Source organism: Zeus faber, assembly GCF_960531495.2.
Source record: "Zeus faber genome assembly, chromosome: 3".
Taxonomy (NCBI): domain Eukaryota; kingdom Metazoa; phylum Chordata; class Actinopteri; order Zeiformes; family Zeidae; genus Zeus; species Zeus faber.
In genome coordinates this window covers 7,552,586-7,575,359 of record NC_137190.1, presented here as the reverse complement: position 1 = coordinate 7,575,359, position 22,774 = coordinate 7,552,586, and the positions used below count along the sequence as shown (strand labels likewise).

General features: G+C 43.7%; 2 protein-coding genes across 3 annotated transcripts; both read right to left on the bottom strand.

Annotated features, from left to right (window-relative positions):
• Positions 1-1,830: 1,830 nt before the first annotated feature.
• On the bottom strand, positions 1,831-11,447 carry jph3a (junctophilin 3a; the record flags this gene model as incomplete). 2 transcript variants are annotated; one of them, XM_079998120.1, is made up of 5 exons in its annotated part: positions 1,831-1,911; positions 2,149-3,416; positions 4,288-4,445; positions 4,834-5,614; positions 11,066-11,447. In XM_079998120.1, 5 exons carry the CDS (start codon positions 11,445-11,447, stop codon positions 1,831-1,833), a joined length of 2,670 nt encoding a protein of 889 aa, XP_079854246.1. The 2 variants fall into 2 exon arrangements, with proteins under 2 accessions (XP_079854246.1, XP_079854247.1); XM_079998121.1 differs by having other exon boundaries at positions 4,321-4,445.
• Positions 11,448-14,689: 3,242 nt separating this feature from the next.
• Positions 14,690-22,636, bottom strand: psmd13 (proteasome 26S subunit, non-ATPase 13). The gene is made up of 13 exons (XM_079997026.1): positions 22,415-22,636; positions 21,755-21,833; positions 20,391-20,425; positions 20,232-20,287; positions 20,094-20,137; positions 19,876-19,962; positions 19,392-19,563; positions 18,693-18,772; positions 18,424-18,549; positions 17,843-17,905; positions 16,796-16,876; positions 16,196-16,312; positions 14,690-15,070 (listed from the first exon to the last, which is right to left on the bottom strand). Exons 1-13 carry the CDS (start codon positions 22,513-22,515, stop codon positions 14,975-14,977), a joined length of 1,137 nt encoding a protein of 378 aa, XP_079853152.1. The 5' UTR covers positions 22,516-22,636; the 3' UTR covers positions 14,690-14,974.
• Positions 22,637-22,774: the final 138 nt, after the last annotated feature.

Here is a 22,774-nt window from a genome sequence, read left to right as displayed (position 1 = left end):
GCTTTGGTTCTATATATGTTTTCTTCTCGTGTTATACCTACCCACCTATTACATATTAATAACATGAAAATATTTTATTTTGGAAATCTGAAATTTTGTTTCAGTATGTGTAAAAGCAGTAATAACCACACCAAGCTCATAATTTCAAACATTTCATTATTTTCTCCACATTAACTTCGAAACAACCTCATAAACCAAAGAGTAAGAAAGAGCATGCTTGGGCATGCAATGATGTCACAACATGATGATGCCACCGAGTGCGAAGTATAAAACATACAGTAGCAGAGAGTTTCATTTTATATCATTCATAAACTCATGACATTTCAGTATCCACTGAGAGTTAAAAGCTAGCGTTTATTTTACACTGCTCTCCATGTCTCATGTAGCTTGTGTTGCTGGATAAGGAGACACGCGGCAGAAACTCACAAACCGACACCAGATTGAGCAGGCGAAACAAACATGCTAAAAAAATCTCATCTGGCCCAAAGTGTCTGGAAGTGACACCATAGAAACCCCGTCTTCCCTTTATCGTCTGGTCCAAAAGAGGGACTGGGAGAGAGAGAGAGACAAAACAGTGCATGCCATTTGAGGGGTGGTGGGAGTGGGCTCACCCGTTCTAATATTGGAGGTTACTCATCTCCCCTTTGCCAGACCACGAGAGGTGGGAAATTAAGTTCAGACAAAAAATGAATAAATACGAGGCACTCAGCATTCTCTCTGTCTTGCAAATTGCAAAAAGTAACAAACTTGAATAATAATGACACATACACATATACTGTATATCAGAATTAGTGGTTATAACATAACAGTCTCAAAGCTGTACAAAGGGGCAAGGCTGAAATCTCCTTAATATGTCAGTAGATAGAAGTGTTTTCCATGTCTATGTGTGCACGTGTGTGGCATCGAGACTGGACGTGTGTCAATGTGTGAGTGGCAGGGTCGACATAAATTCCACCTAATTTACAATAAATCCAGGATAATGCTTCTTATTACTTAATATTAGATTCATGGATCCGACTATTGTTCAATTCATGAATCGAATATGAATTTGAGATTCTGTGATTTCATCAGACGTGAAATGGCGCCGTCGCCGAACCTCCGTCGACAGATCGGGGTGGCCGGAATTTGTAATCTGAATGGCGTGTGTACAAATGAAGACAAAACAATAATGTTAAAGGGATAGAAAATGCACTTTCTTACCTATGTACCCTCATGCAATGTTTGTGTGTCGAAAGGAAAAAAACAATGACGGAGCCCTTTAAAATGGATCTACTCTTGCAGCATAGTTCTGTAGCGCATAGTGCTAATAGGGGTTGGGATTGGTGGATGGGGCCAAACGGAAAAGACTAAAAGGCAACGAAAAGGATTATTGATGTGCGTTGGCCACGCTGTGAGCCAGAATGTTTTTCAATGGAAGTCGTGACAAGTGGGGCACCGGGATGCTGGATCGTCACCCAGAGTGGCAACAAACGGTAGGACTGTCTGCACCGTCACCGGTCCGTCTCACAGCAGGTGATCGACACACGTGCACGCGTGTCCCGCTGTGCCGCGCTATTTCTGATCTGCACACTTTGCTCTCTCGTGACACTAAACAAATACCTCTCGCTATGGTTGTGACCTCACGCCTTTCAAAATAAATAATGGTATCAGAGAAACTCAAATGGGCTTCAACAAAGGTTAAAAGACCAGTCGCAACGATAAAAAGGCTTTGCTGTGTCCGTCACATGGGCTGTGGGCTCCAGTTGAATTGGCATAATGTCCGTCTCAGCAGGTAATAATATAGTATACTGTAGGTAACAATAAGTCTTAATAGATCGTACCTGTAGAAGCTTAAATAAAGAAGTGAATGAAAAGAATGGCTACTCCAATATTGAGCAAAATGACCATAACCACCAGAATAGAGCTGGAGCCCTGGAAGAAAACACAGGAGGAAAGGGGGGTTAGATGACACAAATCACACAGTTAATTGAGTATATTTAATTGAAAATAGAATAAATATAAGCGCTCAGTTCATGTGTCGCATATGCTGCATTAAGTACTGTTGTGCAGATTTAGAAATTACACAGAAGGACAAAGAAATGTTATATTTTATATGACATATATGTGGAACAAAACAGAAAAAGGAACATATGTATTGTAACCGCTCACTGAGTTTGATTTGAGGGTGAGATGCTCTCCTTCCTGCTCCAGGATGATAGGCTGAGACTTGAGGGGCGGGGAGAGGGTGAGGTCCCTGTGCAGCGGCCATTCCTCCAACTCTGCCCCCACATTCAGGTTGTCCAGCATCTGTACAGAGTCCATGGATCCGTCCCGCACGAGTCGCAGGCCCCGAGACCGCAGCCTGTTGCTTTTGGGGGCCGGGGACTCCTGGCCCAGGCCGCGCGGCGGGTAGGAGTCCGAGGACTGAAGCCTCATGTCGACCGTGTAGTCAGTTAGTCGCTCTTCGTCCTGCTCCGTTAGGCGCGAGTGGGCGGGGCTCCACCTCAGGGTGCTTTCGGCAGTCCAGCCCCCGGCGAGGCCGTCAAGCTTTTGGTCGACCGATGCATGCTCGCTAAGCTTGTGGTTGGAGGAGATGTGCTGCTTTGGATGGTGGTTGGAGTAGACATGCTCTGTTGGGTGGTGGTTGGAGTACACATGCTCTCGAGGATTGTAGTTAGAAGAGATGTGGTCTTTTGCATTGTGATTAGAGCAGATATAATCTTGGGGCTTGTGATTGGAAGCATGCTCGGAAGTCTTGTGATTGGACATGTTATGCTCCAAGGCCTTGTGATTGGATAAAATGTGCACCTGCGGCTTGTAATTGGAAGAGGCATGCTCGCAGGCTTTGTGATTGGTTGAAGAATGATCCCATGTTTTGTGATTGGAGGAGGAGTACTCCCTGGACTTGTGATTGGAAGAGGCATGCTTTGAGGGTTTTTGGCCGGATGAAGAGTGCTCCCACCCTCTGTAGGAAGAAGAGTGCTCCCGGGACTTGTGGTTAGGCAAGGATTTCTCCCGCGGTTTGTGATTAGGGGCTTGCTCGTGGCCGTTCATCTGGCCCTCCTGCTCCTCCAGGAGGGAGGGCGTGGTGGAGCGGCTGCTGCCTCCTCTGTCTGGATACACGTCATCCGTCCAAGTGTTGGCCCCGCCCCTGGGAAGATCCATGCCACGCCCCTCCACCAGCACCTGGATCTCTGCCCCGCTCTGGTCATCCACAGCACTCTGCCGCATGAAGCAGGCGTTTCGGGGGCGGTGGGTGTGCTTGGGTGGGGTGCGGGGGGGCGAGGTGGGCACGGTCAGCACAGGGCTGAGATCAGGTGTTATTACAGGCGGCGTGGTGTCCGGAGTGCACAGCTCAGGACTGTCTGTTCCCGTGGAGATGACCTCATGGTCTTTGTCCTTGGCGTCCTGGTGCTTGGGCCTTTGACATTCAAGCCCTAGAAACACAGTGAGAGAATAGCACCAATGAAGTGATTTGGCACCAAGCCACACCAAGTGCAGCATACGAACACTGCATGTCTCCATTTCACCAGTATGTACAAATAAAAATCAGTGCATTTTCATCTTGGATAGACAATTCCAGTGGTAAAAGGAATGTGAAAGAGGATTTAACAAAAGGATGCACTTAATATTTGTTAAAGGCTTATCCTCTCTATTTAGGAGTTAGGAGCAACAATTTGCATACCCTGGTCTGCCAGAACCCTTTATTTTGGATGGCAAGAGGTGTTTAAAAAAGGCAATAATAATAATAATCTGTTTATACATCTCACATTTTTTTCTATTTTGCACTTTTAATCGCCCAATATTGGTTATTTGTTTTATTGATAATAAAGTTTGACATTATTATGAAAAATGCTTGAGGAAGATTAAATCTTCCGATGTTGTGCCATTTTTGTCCCATCCAGGGAAAATGTTTGGGCACCCTGGCTATTGAAGTTCAAGTGGGAACAGGTACATTAGAAAGCTTCATATTAAAAACGAACCTTCATATTAATGACTTGAATATATAATACAAAAAGCAAGTTTTTCAGTATTCAGAAATCAATTACAATGGGTAAGACAAAAAATGGTGTTTGAAATTTGGAAACTAAATTTGTTTTAGTTTTTAGAAAAAACTTTTCAACTCCTCTGTCAAAACCACCACAAAGGTTTACAATTATTCTCACAGCTGCGAACATTCACCTGGAGCTTCACAATGAAGAATACAGTACAGAAGCGAGTGGTGAAAAAATGATTAAAAATGATCTTTCCTGTGATCACAAAAGTCTTTGCGGAATACGTGAATACCAAAATCAAGAAGAACTTCACTTTGATATGATTTCCCCTCTCTCTTCAACTCACCATTCCCGTAGATGTGAAAAGAGGGAGAGAGCTCTTTAGCAGCGATCCGGGCGAGTCGACACTCCTCCATGGCTTTCTGTGCAACTCCATCAGCGGCCTCGGCCTTTCCGCGGGCGTGGCTCATCCTAACAGTGACAGGTGGAAATATAAGTCATCAATAAGTCATTAGTCAGTCCATGTAGATCAATCATGCTGTAACCATCTGAATGTTTGAGTGAGTAGGTTGGTTCTGTAGTCCTGCTTTGACTGCCACCAATCATCCATGTTATTTGTGATGACTGGTGGGATCATAAGTTCAGCGCAAGAAATCAATTATTTACAGAAATTAAACATTTTATAGATTTTGGGAGTAATAACAAACAGCGCATGCTCCCAGCTAGTCTTCAATGCATTCTGTGTTATTTTGTCTGCATACAAGTTGATTCCTGAAGACTGGAGCAGGCATTGCCCTTCACAGCCAACCTCAATGTGTCCCCCGCCCCCTTTGTCCGATATTTTGAGTGATTGTCTTACCTAGACATGGCGATCTCTGCCTTCTGTTTGGCAATGTCTGCCGCCTTCTCGGCAGCCTCCACCGCCCGGTCCACCTTCTCTCTGATCTTACTAGCTCTTAGTGGAATCAGGTTCTTGCGTTTTCCGCTCACCAGGACATTCTGTTTGTACTTGCCCTCCTCTTTGGTGCCGTCGGGAAAGGTGGTGCATCCGTAGCCGTGCCTCTTGTTCCCCACCCATTCGCCCTCATAGTGAAGGCCGTCCGAGCGGCGGCTGACACCCCAGCCGGCCCTCTGGTCGCTCCGCCACTCGCCGGCATAGGTCTCAGTGACAGTGGCATCCACGGGGGCACCCTGCTCATTCTCGCTGGCGTTGGAGTGGATGTCAGAAGCGGCGGAGCTGACGGTGCTCATGCCAGCCTCGCTGCAGAAGGAGCTCTGCTTGCTGAGCTGGCTGGCCAGGGAGCTTTTGGACTCAGAGCGCCGCAGCTTCAGGCCGCTCAGGATGGACTGGCGAAAGCGGCCTTTCCTCTTCCTCTGGCGGTCCGCCTCACTCGGCGCAGTCAGAGCGAACCCCCCTCGGCCCACCGGGCTGCCGGCCAGCCCAGCCACCACCCCATCTGTGGGCGTTGTGGTGGTGCCATCCTCCAGCACAGCGGGGGCACCGTGGCTGTGCTCGGAGCGGAGAGAGTTTATAGACGTGCGCAGGGGGAAGAGGATGACAGCGGCCATACCGTACGGTACACTCTGCCGCACGCCATAGCCATGACGCATCCCCCCCAGCCACTGGCCCTGGTAGGTCCCTGAGAGAAAGAGAGACGACAACATCACGGTTAGAGACAAAGAAAATAATGAAGTTCCCGACAACGAGGTTTAGCACAGCCATGACAATGTGGTTTTAAAACATGATTCCATCGAAATTTCCCCAGATTGTTTACTAAATTACTCATGAATAAATAAAGTACATAAAAGAGGTGCCCAATTGTGTTTTCAAAATGACTTTACTTTAGCTGTCCTTGTCAAAATAGTTTTTTGAAACTGAAGAAAAGAGATATTTCAGAGATGACAGCCCACTATCAAACTGTAGAGCCGGGCGTTGCAGGGGACGTTCTTGCAACAAGGTCCCAACATGGTGACGGTAAGATCCCAGAAGGCTGCTTAGGCACCAGAGCGTTTGGGGGATACGCTGAATGTGTCTTACAGGAGAATTAACTGACACAGCTATTCTTGTTGTCATCTCCCTCCAGGCTTTGGCCACAAGTAAACAATGTCCTTAAATACAAGAAGGAAAGTCTGCAACTTTCACACACATTTCATCCCTGCGAACTAAGCCTGTGGAGGTTAAAGCGGGTTATAGTAATTATGAGCATAGTTTTTAGATTACAGATTGAAACCCCTGCTCTGGTGGATCGTGTACAGCCAGGTGGGTCACGAGATGAAACGCTCCATCTATAACATCTGGCCTGCTCAAATGAGTAACAGAACAGTGTCATATAGTAAACAGAGGTCAAACTTAAGCTCATTTAAGATCCATTTTTTTGGTTCACAAATATGTGTGGGGGGTCATAACTTAAGGTTTGGGATCCTGTGGTCTATAGTGATTATTTAGTGAAAAACGAGAGCCACTCCAGTTTTTCTAAACAGAAGGGCCCTGTGCTCTTCTGACCCATGTACTTACCTATATGCAGAATTCCATCATCTTTTGTTAAACCTTTTTGAAAGAATGCATTTGCCTTTGCTTCAATGATAAACATAGTCTAATTGTCTAACAATTATGTCCACTAATAAAATGTCACTTAAATGTCGTTATAAATCCTTGAGTTGCAAATAGGTTAGAACAGAGCCTGAATCCTGAACACTATATCAAAGCGATCAAATCTTTGCCCGTACATTCAGTAGTTTGCTTTTTTTACTAAATATAACACATTCATTTACACACCACAGCTAAAGGGCAGAAGACACATCTGGACGGTGCCGTGTGAGAAAGTGTTTACAGTGTTTTGAAATGTCGTAACATGCTGGTAAAACAATGAAATACGTTTCTTTGAGTAAAGTTGTTTGGTCTATAACGCATTAACTGATTTTTTTCAGACAGGGTCAAATACATATCAGATGTGTTCCTCTTTGTTTATTAAACATACAAGGTATCGCCCTTTGCCAATATAGTAGTTTGCTGCCATAGCGGAAAAAGTTGAATGGAAAATAACTCTTGTAATCCATCTTCTCTGCGATAACTGCTATTTTTTCCCCTCTGTCTGCATGTGCATCTCAAATTGGAGCTCCGGAGAGACCCGTCTCTTCAAACCCCCGCTGTGAGCTCACCGGAAAAGCACGGCAAATTATAATTAAAGGTGCGGTGTGTAGAATTTAGTGGCATCTAGCGGGGAGGTTGCAGATCGCAACCAACTGAATACCCCTCCCCATGGCGGCGCAAGACGGCGGCCTCCGTGGAAGAGATGGCGGCCCAAAAAAGTGTTTGGTTTGTCCGTTCTGGGCTCCTGAAGTCAGCATGGCGGTGCAACATGGCGGTTTCCATGGAAGCGTACCTTATCACTATGTAGATAAAACACGGCTCATTCTAAGGTAACGACAGCACAACGATTCTTATTTTCGTGGTTATACACAAATTAAAATGCACTTTGAATATTATATTCCATTTCTGGCAAGTCCGTTCGGTAAATTCTACACACTGTACCTTTAAAAAATAATAACACCCACTGTTTTGGAAGAAGTTAAATCTATCAACCTAGTTTCAAACAAACCGCTCCCCACGGGAATGTGTCCTCACCCTAATCCCTTCTTCCACAGACACCACTCAAACCAAATAAACGACAATACAACCAGACCCCTGCATCCAAGGAGCCGCAGGTCGATGTTGATGAGGGACCATCAACAGAAATTCCTGCCGAAGAGGCTGGGAACTTTAAATGTCATGGATAGCATTTTGACAAACTCTCCTCCAATATGCTTGTAAGGTTCATACTGTCCCAATTGAAACACAACCACCAGCATCATTCATTCAAGTTGTGTTTTTCCTGAATACTTTCTTCATAAATTCATGTTGGGAAGGTACGGCCCCATAAGCAACGCATGACAGGAAAACAATCACAGAGTTGAGAAGAAAATATATGCTAATTCATACGGTGCCATGAGGGCTTGAATTGAATTGTGTTGCTTCATTATCATTTTCATTCATCCTTCACAGATACTTCCACAGTAAACAAATTCTAGTACACGACTTGGAGTTATTCAGTACAATCTGTTTAAAATAATCTTGACATCTTGACATTGATGGGGTAGAAAAACACTCCTTTGTGGTTTTTAAAAGTAGTTTTGCTACTTGCTATAGATTCTGCCTCACATTTACAGTATGTATGAGTCTACTGTTACTATGGGATGGAAATAGAAAAGCAGGAAGTCATCTAATAATTCCTCAGAGGCTCCAATAGCATTACAAAGGTGGCCTACATACTGTAACTAACCATGAATATACAAACACAACACAACACATTATCTTTCTTACCTTGTTGATTCCCTGGCATAAGTTCCACTTATAAAGTAAATTAATATCACTATTTTAGTAAAGATTAGGAGTGTATGGTGACCCCCCCTTCTAAGGGCGACCTCTTATCTGCAGACTCAGACACAATATAATGTGTACGTATGTGACAAATATTCTCTTGAACTTGGACATGAGGTTTATTTAAGCTGGCTGTGGGATAGTGAAGGGAAAAAAAATTATAATATATATATACATATACATATACACACACACCCACACACACACATACACACACAGTATATATTGAACTCATTGAATTACTCCCAAGAGCTTGTTGCATTCTGCCCATTCTCTCCCTCTATCCATTTGCTATGTCATACATTTGATTCAGTTTTTTGGCTTTCCTGGCAGGCTGGAGAGTAACCACTCTAAGATAGTAAATATGATAGAAATCTAAGATAGTAACAATCCCACTGCACTTTACTGTTATGTTGCACTGCCACTTTTATCTCCATTCTACCTCAGTCTTCATTTTACACCATGTTGTATATGGGGGTGGTAGCTCAGGAGGTAGAGCTGGTGGTCTAGTGATCTAAAGGTTGCTGGTTCGATCCCAGGCTCCTGCTAGCATGCTGTAGTGTCCTTGAGCAAGACACTTAACCCCTCATTGCTCCTGATGGCTGCGTCCGTCGGTGTTTGAATAATTGTAAGTCGCTTTGGATAAAAGCGTCTGCTAAATGACAAAATGTAATGTAATGTAATGTATATACCCTGCACTGTAAATATATTATTTTTACTCAGCTGCACCGACATTTATATTCTTAATATTCTACAATATATACTATTCTTAGTTTTTTTTCCACATATATAAGATGTTTTGTTATGCGTATGATAAAAACCTTGAATTTGAACTATGCTCTATGGCTTCAAAGCAAAACAGTTTGGCATATATGATCTAAGTGCTACGAAGAACATAAAAATACTTCAGCAATTTCCGCAAACATAATGTGATTACATTTTAAACTTGTACGTAAACGTGCCTTGACTTATAGTATTGTGTATTGTACCTTTATTGCATCCTACTGAAGTGAGATGTGTTTTTGTGTCGCGCCAGTCAGTTGGCATTAGCCTTGTGCAGGATTCCAAGGTCCTGGAACAATGTAGAAGCAGCTCCAGGGCCCGTATTTACCAAGCGACTCAACTCGCTCGCTCCGTAACTGGCTACAAATTCTCAGAGTGACACAAGTGTGGTCCTACTTTTAGACATAAGAAGCATTAAGAAGCAAGACGCAATAAGAAGCATAAAAGCATTTTAACAACCGTCTTAACCCGGAAACTACTCCCAGGAGCTGTCCTAACCTGTCAGGAGTTCCACCGGATGGTGTTCAGACATCTTTATCATCATTATTATTATAATTATTATTTTTTTTTTTATTACACTGGAAAGAAGTCCTACTCCTCGCTGAAAATGGGCGGGTGAAGCTTCATAACTAACTTTAATAGTAGGACATAACCTTTGGGCTCAGAGTGGAGGAGCTGTCCGTGGTGCTGAAGTGCTGAAGTGCGGGCCTGTGCTCAGTAGCAGCAGCCCAGGCCTGGAGGTATGAGGCCGCACTGAGTGGCAGCTATAATAATAGTTGTTTTCACCTTGGCTTGATTGAAGGCTGGAGTATGTGCTTGATAAACTGCACATTTACTGGGTTGTGCCAAATGCATCAGCTCGTGCGTGAGGAATTCATCTGTCCGTTTCCCACGTGAGCCAGCGGGGAGCGATCGCGTGACGCAGTCTTTTTTCTTCTCCTGCACTTTAGTTTGGAGTACGAGCTGACTCCCAAATTAAACCGTGCCGGGGGTTCAGAGAGGTAAGCCGCCATTCAAATGTGGTTGGCGCTCGTAAAAGCTTTTTTCCTCAATGCAGCAGCGCCGACACACCGTTGCCATGGTTCCCTGCCTCGCCCACCGACCTCGGTCCGTCCCCCTCTCACCCGGGTCTGGTCAACCGCCCCGGAAAGGCCAAGTCACACAGAGCGTCGGCGACAACACAACGCGCCAATCAGGGAAAAGGAGCAGAGACGGTCTCTGGTGAAATTCTGACCCGCTGTCTCTCCGTTGCCATGGAGATATACAGTGTACGGGCTGTGGTTGAATGCAGGTTGGGGATGGAGGAAGGGAGCATGCGTGCCTCTGAAGGGAGGAGATGCTGGTACAGGACCTAATATTAGGCTCACAACAGGGATGCCTGGGCTGCCCATAATGTCCACACTTTGTTATAGAGATAATTAATGTGCTATTAGCCTTATTATTAAAACCTCTTTTAATTTATCCCGAGATGATATTTGTTAGTGTTGAAGATGTGTTCCTAACAAGTCTTTTAACTTACACTGTGTCACTTGTCTTTGGATTGTGTCTATATTTGTTTTGTAAGTGACTACTTTTATATATTTATGTTGTTTATTGTGAAGTGCACTTAGTGACCGTGTCTAGAGAGGTGCTATTATAAATAAAATGTAATTACTTATTAGTTGAATTGGCCTCCGAATAGACAAAGACATAAACCAGGTTGAGATGAGAAGCAGTAGTGTTTTAGCCAGGTCAAGCAGGTCCAATCACAAGCCTGTGTTTGTATGTAGTGACAAAGTATTAAAGTTACAGCGAATGTTTGTGTCTTCCTTATAGCTACAATGGAGAGAAAACAGAAGTTAAAGAACATCACATGCTACTGGTGCAAAGAGCATGAATATGGTGTCCTTACCTCCATCGGAGTAGGTTTCAGTACCATATCCATCCTGGAGGCCGTTGCTCCAGGTGCCCTCGTACCGAGCTCCGCTCGCTGTGCTCTCCAGCTGCCCGTAGCGGCCCTTGAATCCCTGGGTCCACTCGCCTCTGTACTCCCAGCGGCCCTTGCTCTCCACTCCCACACCGTGGCGCTTGCCTTGTGCCCAGGTGCCCTGATAGCTGTTCCCGCTGGGCCAGGTGTAGACGCCCAGGACCTCAAAACCGTGGCTCCAGGCCCCTGCATACTCACCCTGGCCTTGGGGCCCCGTGCAGACCCCACGACCATGAGCCTTGCCCTGCTCCCACCCCCCACAGTACGACCCCCCATCATCAAAGTCAAACCTGCCTCCAGTGGACATGCATGAAACAGGTTTAGGCAAATCCTCAGAATGTCAAGAAAAGAAAGAGCCTTGGATTTACACAGAAAGAGCAGAGTGGGGAGAGGCCTCGTCTGTATGCGCTGGCATGGAGCAGTGGAGCCCTCGTGCTTCCTTCTTCTGTCCGTTTAGGATGTGAAACACCAGCGGTGGGTCTCGAAAAGGGCAGGACGGGGTCCCAAGAGCTTCACCTCGTGCCGGAGAAGCAATCTAAGCCTCAGCATCGGGTCTGCTGTGACGGAGGCAACTGTTGGCCAAGCTACTTCCCATGGGCATGCAGGCTCAGAGTGCCTCTCATGCTCATTCTCCTCCTCCTCCTCCTCTTCCTCCTCCACGCTCCGGCTCCTCACAGCCTCGCAGCCGGGGAGCTCACCTATCCGCTGCCTCGGCCGTGTGGTGCGATGCTCCAGACACGCTAGGCCCAGGCTCCTTCCTGTAGTCCCAGCGGCCCGCGCAGTGGTGGCGGCAGCGACCGCGCTCAGCTCAATTAGACATTACACCATCCCTACTTTCCTGCTGCACCGACACACACAAATGGAGAGAGAAATAGAGGATAAGGATGGCAATATACTGCACCGGTACGCCACAAATACACAGAGTAGCAGAGAAGTTGAGGATATTTCTATAGCATGGCCTGGAAACAAGCGATCCTGGCAGCTATCAAACACACACACATCCATGAACATGCACACACACACACAGACGTTGACTCGCGCATGCACGCACGCACACACACACACACACCTTGGAATAAATGACTGTGTATGAATATTCCCGATGCTCTTCTCGTTCCTTCTCCTTTTTCCCTTTGCAGCCCTGCTCAGATCCGAAGACGAGGCTCTCTCCTGGAGACGAGGATGCAGCGGGCAGACGTGCAAAACAACAGCTCTGTTATTCCATTTCTCGTCCCTTTGTTTTCTCCATTACGGGGCTTGCCTAGAGTCGGACGGCTAAGACAGCCCATTTCCACCAAATCATACTGTATGTGCTCGCTCGTTTTTCCGCCTCTCTCTTGCTCTGCCCTTTTTTTTCCCTCCCTCGCTCCCCTCCTATCTCTCTCACCCACTCTCTCTAAAATCCGCTCATTACAGGACCGTTCCACCCCAGCCAATACCCCTCCCCCACATGCACACTCCTTCTCTCGGCTCTTAAAGCGATAGAGAGGGAGGGAGAGGAGGGAACGGCATGCGTAGAGCTCGCCGCTCTCTCCCTTTGGGGGACACAGCCTGCTTTTTCCTAATTATCCAGCCTCGTTTTGCGCTCTCTCTTTATAACTCCACCTCCCAGAGAGGAAAAAACCCTCGGAAGTCAGCATTCTGTTCCTGGATAAGTAGCGTTTTTTTGTTTTTTTTTGCGTCTATCGATCCCTTCGGGAAGGCCTCGCTCGGTCGGATCGATGTCAGCCTTTCCGATTGTTGTCTGATAAGCAAACCAATCAGCCGCAGCGGTCACTCGGGTTGATCTTCAGACAGAACATTTCCTGCCCCACGTCGGTCACAACGCATCGTCCGGCTTACATCTGGTGATGTAGCTCATAACCCACAGGCCAATGTCTACGTGTTCTATCAAAGTCCACCCCATCTGCTGCCATGACATGGGACGTGTACGACAATTACAGAATTACAGATTGCCCACGGTCGCCTTCGTTTGCGGGGGGGAGTTCGTGGACGTGATCGATCCCCACGGGAGATAACTAAGAAATAGAGAGAAAATGAGCGAAGTGACGGTATTGGAAATCCTTTTCTTATTGAACGACTGATCCGTTGGCTCTCATGGTGCTGTGACTAGGTGATGCTTTTTGGGTACTGTAGGCATTGGCCCGATGACACAGTGACACGGGCCAAAGGTATTTCGACCTAAAACAGTGAGATATTATGAAATATGAAACATTACACTGAAATGAAACTAGCTCATCACTAACTCACTAAGGCCCATCAGGATGCTTGGACGAGCAAAATGCTCTCAATTAAACTGCTGAAATGAGAGATCAGACCTGAAGCCCCGCATGGCGTGTTATTTATAAAGAGAAATGATTTTGGCCATTTATATTTTCTTTACCATCTTCTCATCCATCAGAATCCTCTCAGATCCCTGAGGCCGCGAAGGATTGGAACACCTCGATGAGATCATCGCAGGGACACTCACACACGCTGCTATGTTAGTATTCCATTGGTAAACAAGTTCAGAATTGATGTGTCCCACTGATATGCCAAAGAACTCAATCATTTTCATTGTTTGAAGGGAAACATTAAAATAGGTAATTCTATTCTAAAATAGTTTGCTAAGTATCCAAAATGAAAAAAAGACTAATCTGTGATGTCCCCTTTAGAAAATAAGAGATAAGACTTCATATACTCTTTTAAAGTCTATCACTTTTGAGCCATTAGTTTATTACATTAGAGGAAAAGTAGCTCCAAAAAGCCAATAAACTAACAAGTGTCCAATCAAACAGACCAATTGTGTGGGAGGGCATGTGTGGGCCAAGGGAAAAGGAAAAAAAACGGAATAACTGTAAACAGTAAATTATTGTAAAATATTTTATTTATATATTTATTATTAAAACTCAATAGTTATTCAAAGGATTTAGCCCTGTCTGTAGGATAGAGCTCTATGTTGCAGTGCAGACCAAGCTAGCAAAACACTTTTTGACAAGCTGACAAAACACAAAAAAAAAGTATGTAATCTTGTTTAAATGTCAACTGATTTAGAAATTCCAAAACATTGGAGGAAAGGGACATCTTAACTTTTTATATAAACATATATAATACTACTTTAGTGATGGCTTCTTCCTTCAAATCCAGGGCCATAATCATTTAATTAATAGTCCTCGTGATAATAATTTGGTGGTTGTTTTGAGACACGAGCAATTTCCAGATTTCCATGTCGAGTCAACCCCTAAATGGAAATACAAAGAATATTCTAATTTCAAAATGGCTACTGCAAGTGAACGCTAAAGCATCCCCGAAACTCAGGTACTATTCATCTTACTTTGCCACCTGCTGCCGCTATTTTCACCACATCATACATTTAAATTAGTCAAGAACCCACTGGAGCAGAGCTTCAAAATCCCTACAACAACTAATTCCTTGAAAGACATTTTTAAAAAATGTTAAAATTAAGAGCTTATTCACAGTGAAGAGGAAAGATTTACAACGGCATCGGGTCAAGTAAATGCAGAATGTCTGGAAATAACTTCAAAGCAAGGATTTCAGTCAATTATGTGATTATGTTTTCATACCAGATTTATTTGTAAAATACAGTGTAATTTACTGCTCGGATATAAATGGTTACAGCAACAGGGCAAGAATGAACAACAACCAAAATATAAAACTGAAATTTTGGGGAACCAGATTCCTCCCGTGGAGGAGGAAAGCAGACATTTGTATTCTCGCTGCACATGCGAACAGAGGGATTGAAGGGAGAAGAGAACCAAGGTGAGGAAGGGAAGGAGGCGGGGGGGTGGAGTAAGGACGCGGGGTGGAGTAAGGACACCGGGGGGGGGATCCTCTTTAGGTGAGGATGTCGTGGGCCTGTTGCTCCACCAACATGGCCATGTTTTTCACGTCGCCGCACCAGAAGTCCAGCCGCTCCTTCATGCCCTTGATCTGAAAGCACATCCCAGAAGGTGAGGCTTGTGAACCGCCACAAATCACAACACCACCCCGCTTCAACGCGAGCCAGCCAAAAATAAAATATTAAGCAACACTAAATGTGGAGTGTAGTTTTCCTTTAGTTAAACATGTTTTTTTTTTTTCTTTAAAAGAGGATGTATTTTTGTCTAAGTTACTCAATTTTCCAGTATTTTGTATTTGTTTATTCCATTTGAAAATTTGTCAGAAATATGACAATTCTTGCCGTAATTGTCACTGAGAACAGGAGATAATAATCGTTCACATTTTCCGGAAACAGACAATATTAGCAAATGTAACCTACGAGGAAAAGGGTCAGGGGTGTATGTAAAGTATGTGTGCGCTGATGAGTAAAAAGCCTAAAACTCAACGTGACACCAGTGTTTGAGGAAGAGAGGTTTTCGCTCGGACCTCAGGAAGGGAAGACGAGCTTGGCACACAAACAACGCCTCTGATGAAAACAACTCATTTAACGACAACATCTGGCACCACTGTACCGGCAGATGGCAATTCAATGCACGATTAAAATGACAACAAGACAATAAATACTGACGAATTAAATCAACATAGAACAGCGCCGCAACCGTGAAATGTTTTTTCAATTTTATCCCCCCCCCAAAAAATGTTTCCTTTGAAGGCTCTTCTCCCCCTTCCGCCGTGTGGAATTGTTGAATCCAAGTCTGATAGCACCACTCAAACAACAAAACGTGATGAAAGGCACCCGGTGCTCCATGCCGCAGCCTTTAGATTTTTTATTTCTGCTCTAACATTTAAGAGCTCCTCGTCATGTCATTACAGAGTGGAGTTGAACCACAGAGGTCCTACAGGCGTCTTTGCTTACAATAGAAAATGCATCGGCAAAGCCGCACATAATCAACTCTGTCCTGTCAAGCTCCTTTAACTCCGGCAGATATTGTTGTCATTACACAGGAACCTGAGAGAGTTCCTCGGCGGCGAGAGCCATTCCCAACTGTGCTCGACCCAAGTTTTCTCGTCTCGTATGTTTTGAGCAAAAACAGTAATTAACAAGTACATCTCCTTAGCAGAACTGAATGTAAACAATTACAGGAGTTCAGACATGTTCCTCTTGTTGGTGTTTACCTGCTGCAGGTCCAGCACTCTGGGCTGCACCCAGGTCATCTGCACCTTCTGGTCCACCTCATCAATGTTCCCTTTTATCAGGCCCACCGAGAGGGCCTTCATCACCAGAAGCTCCACCTGCAGCGCAAAATAAGTCCACCGGTAAAATTTGACGACACCAGCTGTAGAGTGGGAGCTCCCTGCCTTGTCTGGACACTGGAGACGTTTGAGCGTTCCATATTTTCTTGGGATTTAATGGATGCATCTTGGCCGGGCGGGTAAAGTAGGGTAAATTAATTCAATTATTAACTGATAATGTAAATTCTAATCGTACATACATTTCTTTTTTTTTTTTTTAAAGCACTCATCGGGCGTAGCATTGATAAATAGATTTTAAATTACATATCTTGTTTCTAGAGACGACATATGGCAAAAGGCAATTACTTCCATAATGTGTATTGTTCCAACAGGTCTTGTAATAATTTACATCTACACTGATTTGCAGTCTGTAAATACAACATTGTAAATGACACGCAGGGAGGGCTTTTGTCCCATGACTGAACTCTGCCACGCTAATCACTGAAAATCACTGATTGGTACAGATTATAAATACCCACTGACCTCGTTGACAGGGACTTGAGCACTCTGGGAAATTTCAGTGAAGGTCAGTTGCCGGTGGTTGGCTGGTCGGGTAAACGTCATCTGGAGCGGGAACAGTGAGCACGTTTACATAGATGGATGCCAATACTAATGGGAATAATCGGGTTACGGCAATAATTCAATTGCCGAGTCTACTTGCATTAGAGCAATTATGAAAAGCCAGTGAGATCACTGAGCGCCAGAGGTTTCCTCCGTCGAGGACAAAATGATGAGTCAAAAACCCTCTTTAGTATTCCAATTGTTACTTATTTTACAGTTGAACACAACCGCTCCCCTTTGACATGTTTAGCTAGAAAGCAGGAGACGATACTGTGCCCTTCTGAGGAAGAATGATGAAGAATGAATGATTCTTCTCCTAATATGTATGAGCTGTGACGCATGATCAAACTGTGAATTCACCAATCTGGCGAGGCTGTTATCTCAAAACGTAGAAGTGAACATTTACAAGACCCATAACACAACGCCAGAATAAAATGAAAGATTGAGCAGAAATCCGAAAGTCTTAATAAGGTGCATGATGATGCAATTGGTGCTCTTAAGGCCCTCTTTAAAACATGAACTCAGCTATAGTCACACAGACCAGATTTGAATGGTAGAATCATGAAGACCACTTTCTGGCAGTCAAACAGGGTTTTGAAAACGCACTTTCGGAGACCGTAACTTTATAGAAATTAATAAATTTCTGTTGACTGAAATGCAAATAAAACAGTTTTTATAGGGCCTGGCTTTAGAAAAACAACTGTTCTTGAAGTGGAAAGACAATCTGTTGTAGTCAACTGTGTCACATGACGTTGCTAATCAACGCCTTTGTAAAAATAGACCGCAGCCCATTTTGCTGGTATTTCTCGTCAGGGCTTCTTTGCCTCCTGAGCAGAAGGGACACTCGATGTCACTGTGCACATGCCAACAATTTAAAAACAAATACACTCGTCGTCTTACAGTTCAGCGAATGTACAATCGGGGAAAAAATATATATAGATAGGAAGGAAACTAGCCATGCTGTTTTACCTCCATCACACAGAGCAGCTGGATCTTCTGCATAAGCTTCGGCTCATGTGCTGCAAGGTCAGGCTAGGACAGAGAGGGAACGTGTGATAAATATGATTAATATGTAAATGAACCATTTAAATTCTGCATTCTCAATTAATCTGAAACTAATAATCTTCCCTCCTCCTCAGCTCATTAAGGCTTGTTTTTTACTTGTCATTAAAATAGGTTGTGTTCACTGAATAGCACTTATGTTGATGTCATAGCCGGTCCCTGTCAGACATCAGGTTTTAGCAGGGAAACTTTGCTTTCATAAGTAAAAAGTTTACATCTGAATAAGTTGTTTGAACATTTGCCTATATACTGTAAGACTGCATCAATATGAACAAATATTATTGTTTAGCTATAGAAAGTTGACAAGAAGTCAGCTGAGTAAATAAATGGAAGGGTTAACTTAATCATTAAAATGCAACTCATTTATGTCTGTCATTGATAAAGTAACTCTTACAAATGTTTATTCTGTCGTTCGTCATTGTTTTCCATCTGTAGAACTGTTTCTCTAGAAGGATGTTTCTATAGATATTTATGTAAATATTGCTCACCTGTTGGCCCCAGGCAGACTTGAAACCCTGGAATTTCTCCACATTTCCTCCATTGAAGGCATAGAGAGTATCAATGAGCCACTGCTTGTCCGTGTTCCTCAGGGACTCCAGCACCGGATGCATCAGCTGGAAAGACACACCGAGAGCAACTTTCAGCACCTCAGAGCTAAAACGAGATATCTGGACATGAACTGAACACAGCATATCCGTTTACAAATATAGAAAAGAAAAGCTGGCGGCGGGGAGCTCAGAAGCCCGAAAGAACCTACCAGCTCTCCAAAGTTGTAAACTCCTTCTCCCAAGAGTCCAGCCAGACCTAATGTGAATGCCCTCTCCTGCTTCTCTGTCTCTGTTGGATTTAAAATAAACTTTATTTACATAGCACTTTTTAAAAGCATAACTTACAAAGTGTTTCACAAAAAAATAAAAACATAGTTTCACAGTATCAAGGTGTCAAAGAAATCAGAAATAAAACGCACATGTAAAACAACTCAAGAACATAATAGTCACATAAAATGATAAAACCTAGAACAGAACTGAAGAAGCTCATTCAAACAAAATACTTTCTAAGAGCTCTTTAAAATGCAAAAAAACAGATGTAGCAGATTTTAGAGAGCAGGGTTGGAGAACATCTGTCCATATGTTTTCTCTGTTTAAAAACAAAACAAAACAAACAAAAAAAAAAAAATAGCTATTTATATTGTTTCTTATTCAATAAAAAATTCAAAAAACAAAACGATCAAACTTTTTCTTGATATTTCATAGTAACATTATTAGTTTTTTCCCCCCTTCTTCAATAGTTGTCAGTAGTCTATGGCCCACTATCATATATGTAATTATTAATCCGGCCCCAAACATGAAAAAGGTTCCCCACCACTGTAATAGAGGGTGGGAGAATGTTCCAGAACATTGGCGCTTTGGACTGTGATCCTTAACGGAGCGGAGCAGGCGTACGAAGCTTCTCCTACCGGGCAAGTCCTTGATATCCACACATCCCAGGTAGCGCAGCGCGTCCTTGTAGTAGGAGGCGTGGTTCCCGATGATGCGGTAGTATTTGCTAGACAGGTCGTAAAAGCGTCCGTGGACCGATGTTACCCCAGGCAGGTTGTTCAACATTTCCTCAACCTCTTCAATCAGTTTCTAAAAAATAATGAGGCAAAGGGGGAAAAAACAACAATATATTAGTCTTGTAAGGATTAGAAGAAGCCTTTCAAGAGCATTTCCACAAGACCACAGGGTCTCAATATCTAAGTTTACTTTTTCAAATGCTTTTTCCCTTTTTTCTATATTTGAAAATTGTTGTTCCATGAAGAGGATGTTGAGGCTGATAAGGGGGTATATCTAGGGGCGCTATTGCCTTGATTGGCAGGTCTCTCCTCAGACTGTGTGGGGTTTCACTCTCCCACCCTTCCAAACCCAGTGTGTTTTGTTTCCTCTTTAGGGGTTTTTTACCTTTGTGGCTGGAAGGTCATTGATCTCTAATTTGAGACTGCCGATAGACGTCTTGCAGAGAATGACCGCCTCTTCGCTGCTTTTAACCTGGAGTTGATAGAAAGTCATGCATATAACATCTCTAACTTTCAACTATTGTAGTTTATAAAATGATTTGCTGGCAGCTTCAAAATCTAATACTGCTATACACTTGTGACAATATGAGTATCTTAGCTTACTTTTTCCCTGGTCTTCTCGAGGAAAGTGATGGCATCTTTAGGATCTGAAATCAAAATCATTTAAGTGTAACTACTAAAAATATGAAAAACGGGGGGAAAAGAAGCGATCCACTTCTTGTTACACTAAGGTGTTCTTACCTGACATCTGTCTGGCTACATAGAGTATAATCTCCACTAAGGACAACGGATTGATTCTGTTAAGAGATGAAAATAACTACATTAGCATCAACATCAAAGAAAACAAACAAGTCAATATTGTTTGTGAATTGTTACAAGGTCAGACTGAATTCACCACACCTGTGTTCGAAGTCACTGAGAAAATTGTCATAGAGCTGAAAAAGTGAAACAAGAAATCTCTGGTCACAACTAGGCTGCAATGAGTTAATGTTAGAAAATCAGCAATTTTATGAATGGGGGGGGGGGGGGGGGGGATTATTTGACTATCAAAAAAGAATCAATCAGTTCCATATCATCTGATGTGCTTTTTTTTTGTTTTTTACCATGTCAAAATATTGGTGCTTGAATATATTGAGTACTTCCAAGTTGTCTGTGTTAGCACTGTCATTTTGTTCCTTATAAGCCTATTTTATAACCTGTCATCACCAGACTAATTCGCAAATGCGTATTTGTATGGAATCTCTCCGTTCATTTTGTATTTTCTATGGGTGTTACCAAGGGGCGCAGACAAAAAATGTCTCTAGACGCAATTGATTAGGCCTACAACCAATCACAGCAACAAAACCTGTGACGTAGCACTGAGCGAGTGAGTTAGTAAATGAAATTTTACCAAATCCTGTCAGAAGAACGGTAAAGGCATCTTTCTTATACGCAAAGCTTTAGAGAGGAAGTGTACCGTCCAGTTCGTTTAATACTTTCGCGATAGCGGATTCAACAGACAGCTCCACGTCAGCAGCAGCCATCTTGGTTGTTTACAAAAATGCACCAATGGCGCTCCTCTGTATCGTCATTGTATCAAACGCCCCATATTAGATGGTTGTGATATTGGAAACGGTTGTGATTGGCCCGACCCTGGCACGGTCAGGTGAAAATCTGTTTGAATGGAAGGGTGGTCAGACGTACTGCGCAGAGCAAATAAAACATCAGCTCACAGACTTGTCTGGTTCCCAGGCTACTTATTATACTATTTTTTTCTAAAGTGATCACATTGATTAACAGCTGTTGACTAATCAATCAATTCCTTATCTACAATAACCAATAACTGACTCAGATTATTAGCAATACGTGAATGTGGATGACAAATTACACTCAAGGTGTAGTGGAGAGAATCCCTGAGGGTTAATAAGATAAGTTCTTATGAATCTTCAGGATATTTTCAGCTACTTTCAACTATATAATGCATTCCATTTGAATCATTCCGGTGACATATGACGACATCAATGTGCAAATTGCAGCAAGTGAAAAGTGTTAGATATGTTAGCCTTGTTGTTTAGCCAATGCCAATCCCGACCCAAGTAAATTTGACCAGCATTTGTTCCAAACTAACCCATCAGGGGATGCTGAAAATGGGGACTAATTATACTGACTTTAGAGGGTAAAATAAATAAACGAAAAGCTGGAAATACGTGTTCGGTATTATGTTGTTTCAATTGTATTTGTACAAAACGAACAAACATGCACTACATTCATCTTGCAGCAATTACCTGTATGAGGCCATCCCCTGATTTGAAGCAAGGATCTTTCACAAAGTCTGTCACCCTCAGTGTTAACTGATGCCACAACCTGTGAAGGAAAACAAAGATTGTGTTAAGCTGGTGTCTTTGGTCACTTATCAAACATAATCAACCACCCAAAAACCACAGGATGCGCACAAGGGCAAAAAGCAGTATGCTTAATCTGTCCCGTCATATTTGCCCAAATTAATCAACGGACAGTTTATATTAGATATATCAGATTCGACTGTAGATGATTCCGATTTGATAGGATTCAGAAATGAAGTCACATAATTGTTTATGGTATACGCATAGAAGGAGTCTGCAGACAGTGTTGTGATGTAAAAACAACTGACACCCTGTCAACTGCTCATGAATCTGTTCATACTCCTGTGGCCTGGCGCACAAACTATGAAACAAATGGAAACCAATTATTAGCAAGAAAACACTGTCACAAGCTAATGCGCCCCGTCGCCCCCAACTTTTCACCACGACCATAACATCCAAACACTGACTGGTAGCCACAGTGTCGGAGGCTAGCAGCCCCTACGCTAGCGTTAGCGTTAGCTCTGTGAGTGACTCAGCGTGCAATTCCAATGAAAGGGCTAACCGAAGCTAAACGGCTAACGGCTAGCAGCCTGCACGCTTTACTTTTTGTTGTACAGCTCCTCCAGCGTGTGCCACTCGGACGCCATCTCCGGAGTGGAGCTGGCGCTCTGCTGCTGCTTGAGGAAGCCGCTGACGTCCTTCATCGTGGCCGCGGTGTGGTGTGGTGTGGTGTGGTGTGCTGGTGTCCGTCCGTCCGCCTGGGCTCCGTACGAGGCGCTGGCTAAGCTAATGCGGGGCGGCTTGTGCTCCGACGCTCCCCTGCTCGCTCGGTTGGACGCAAGGGATGACGGGAAACGAAGTGGGCGTATTTGGTTTTGTTTCGTTTTTATTTTCATTTGTGTCGTTTGAATTGTCCATTTATTTTACGTGTATATTTATTAAAATTTGCTTTCGCGATAAAAA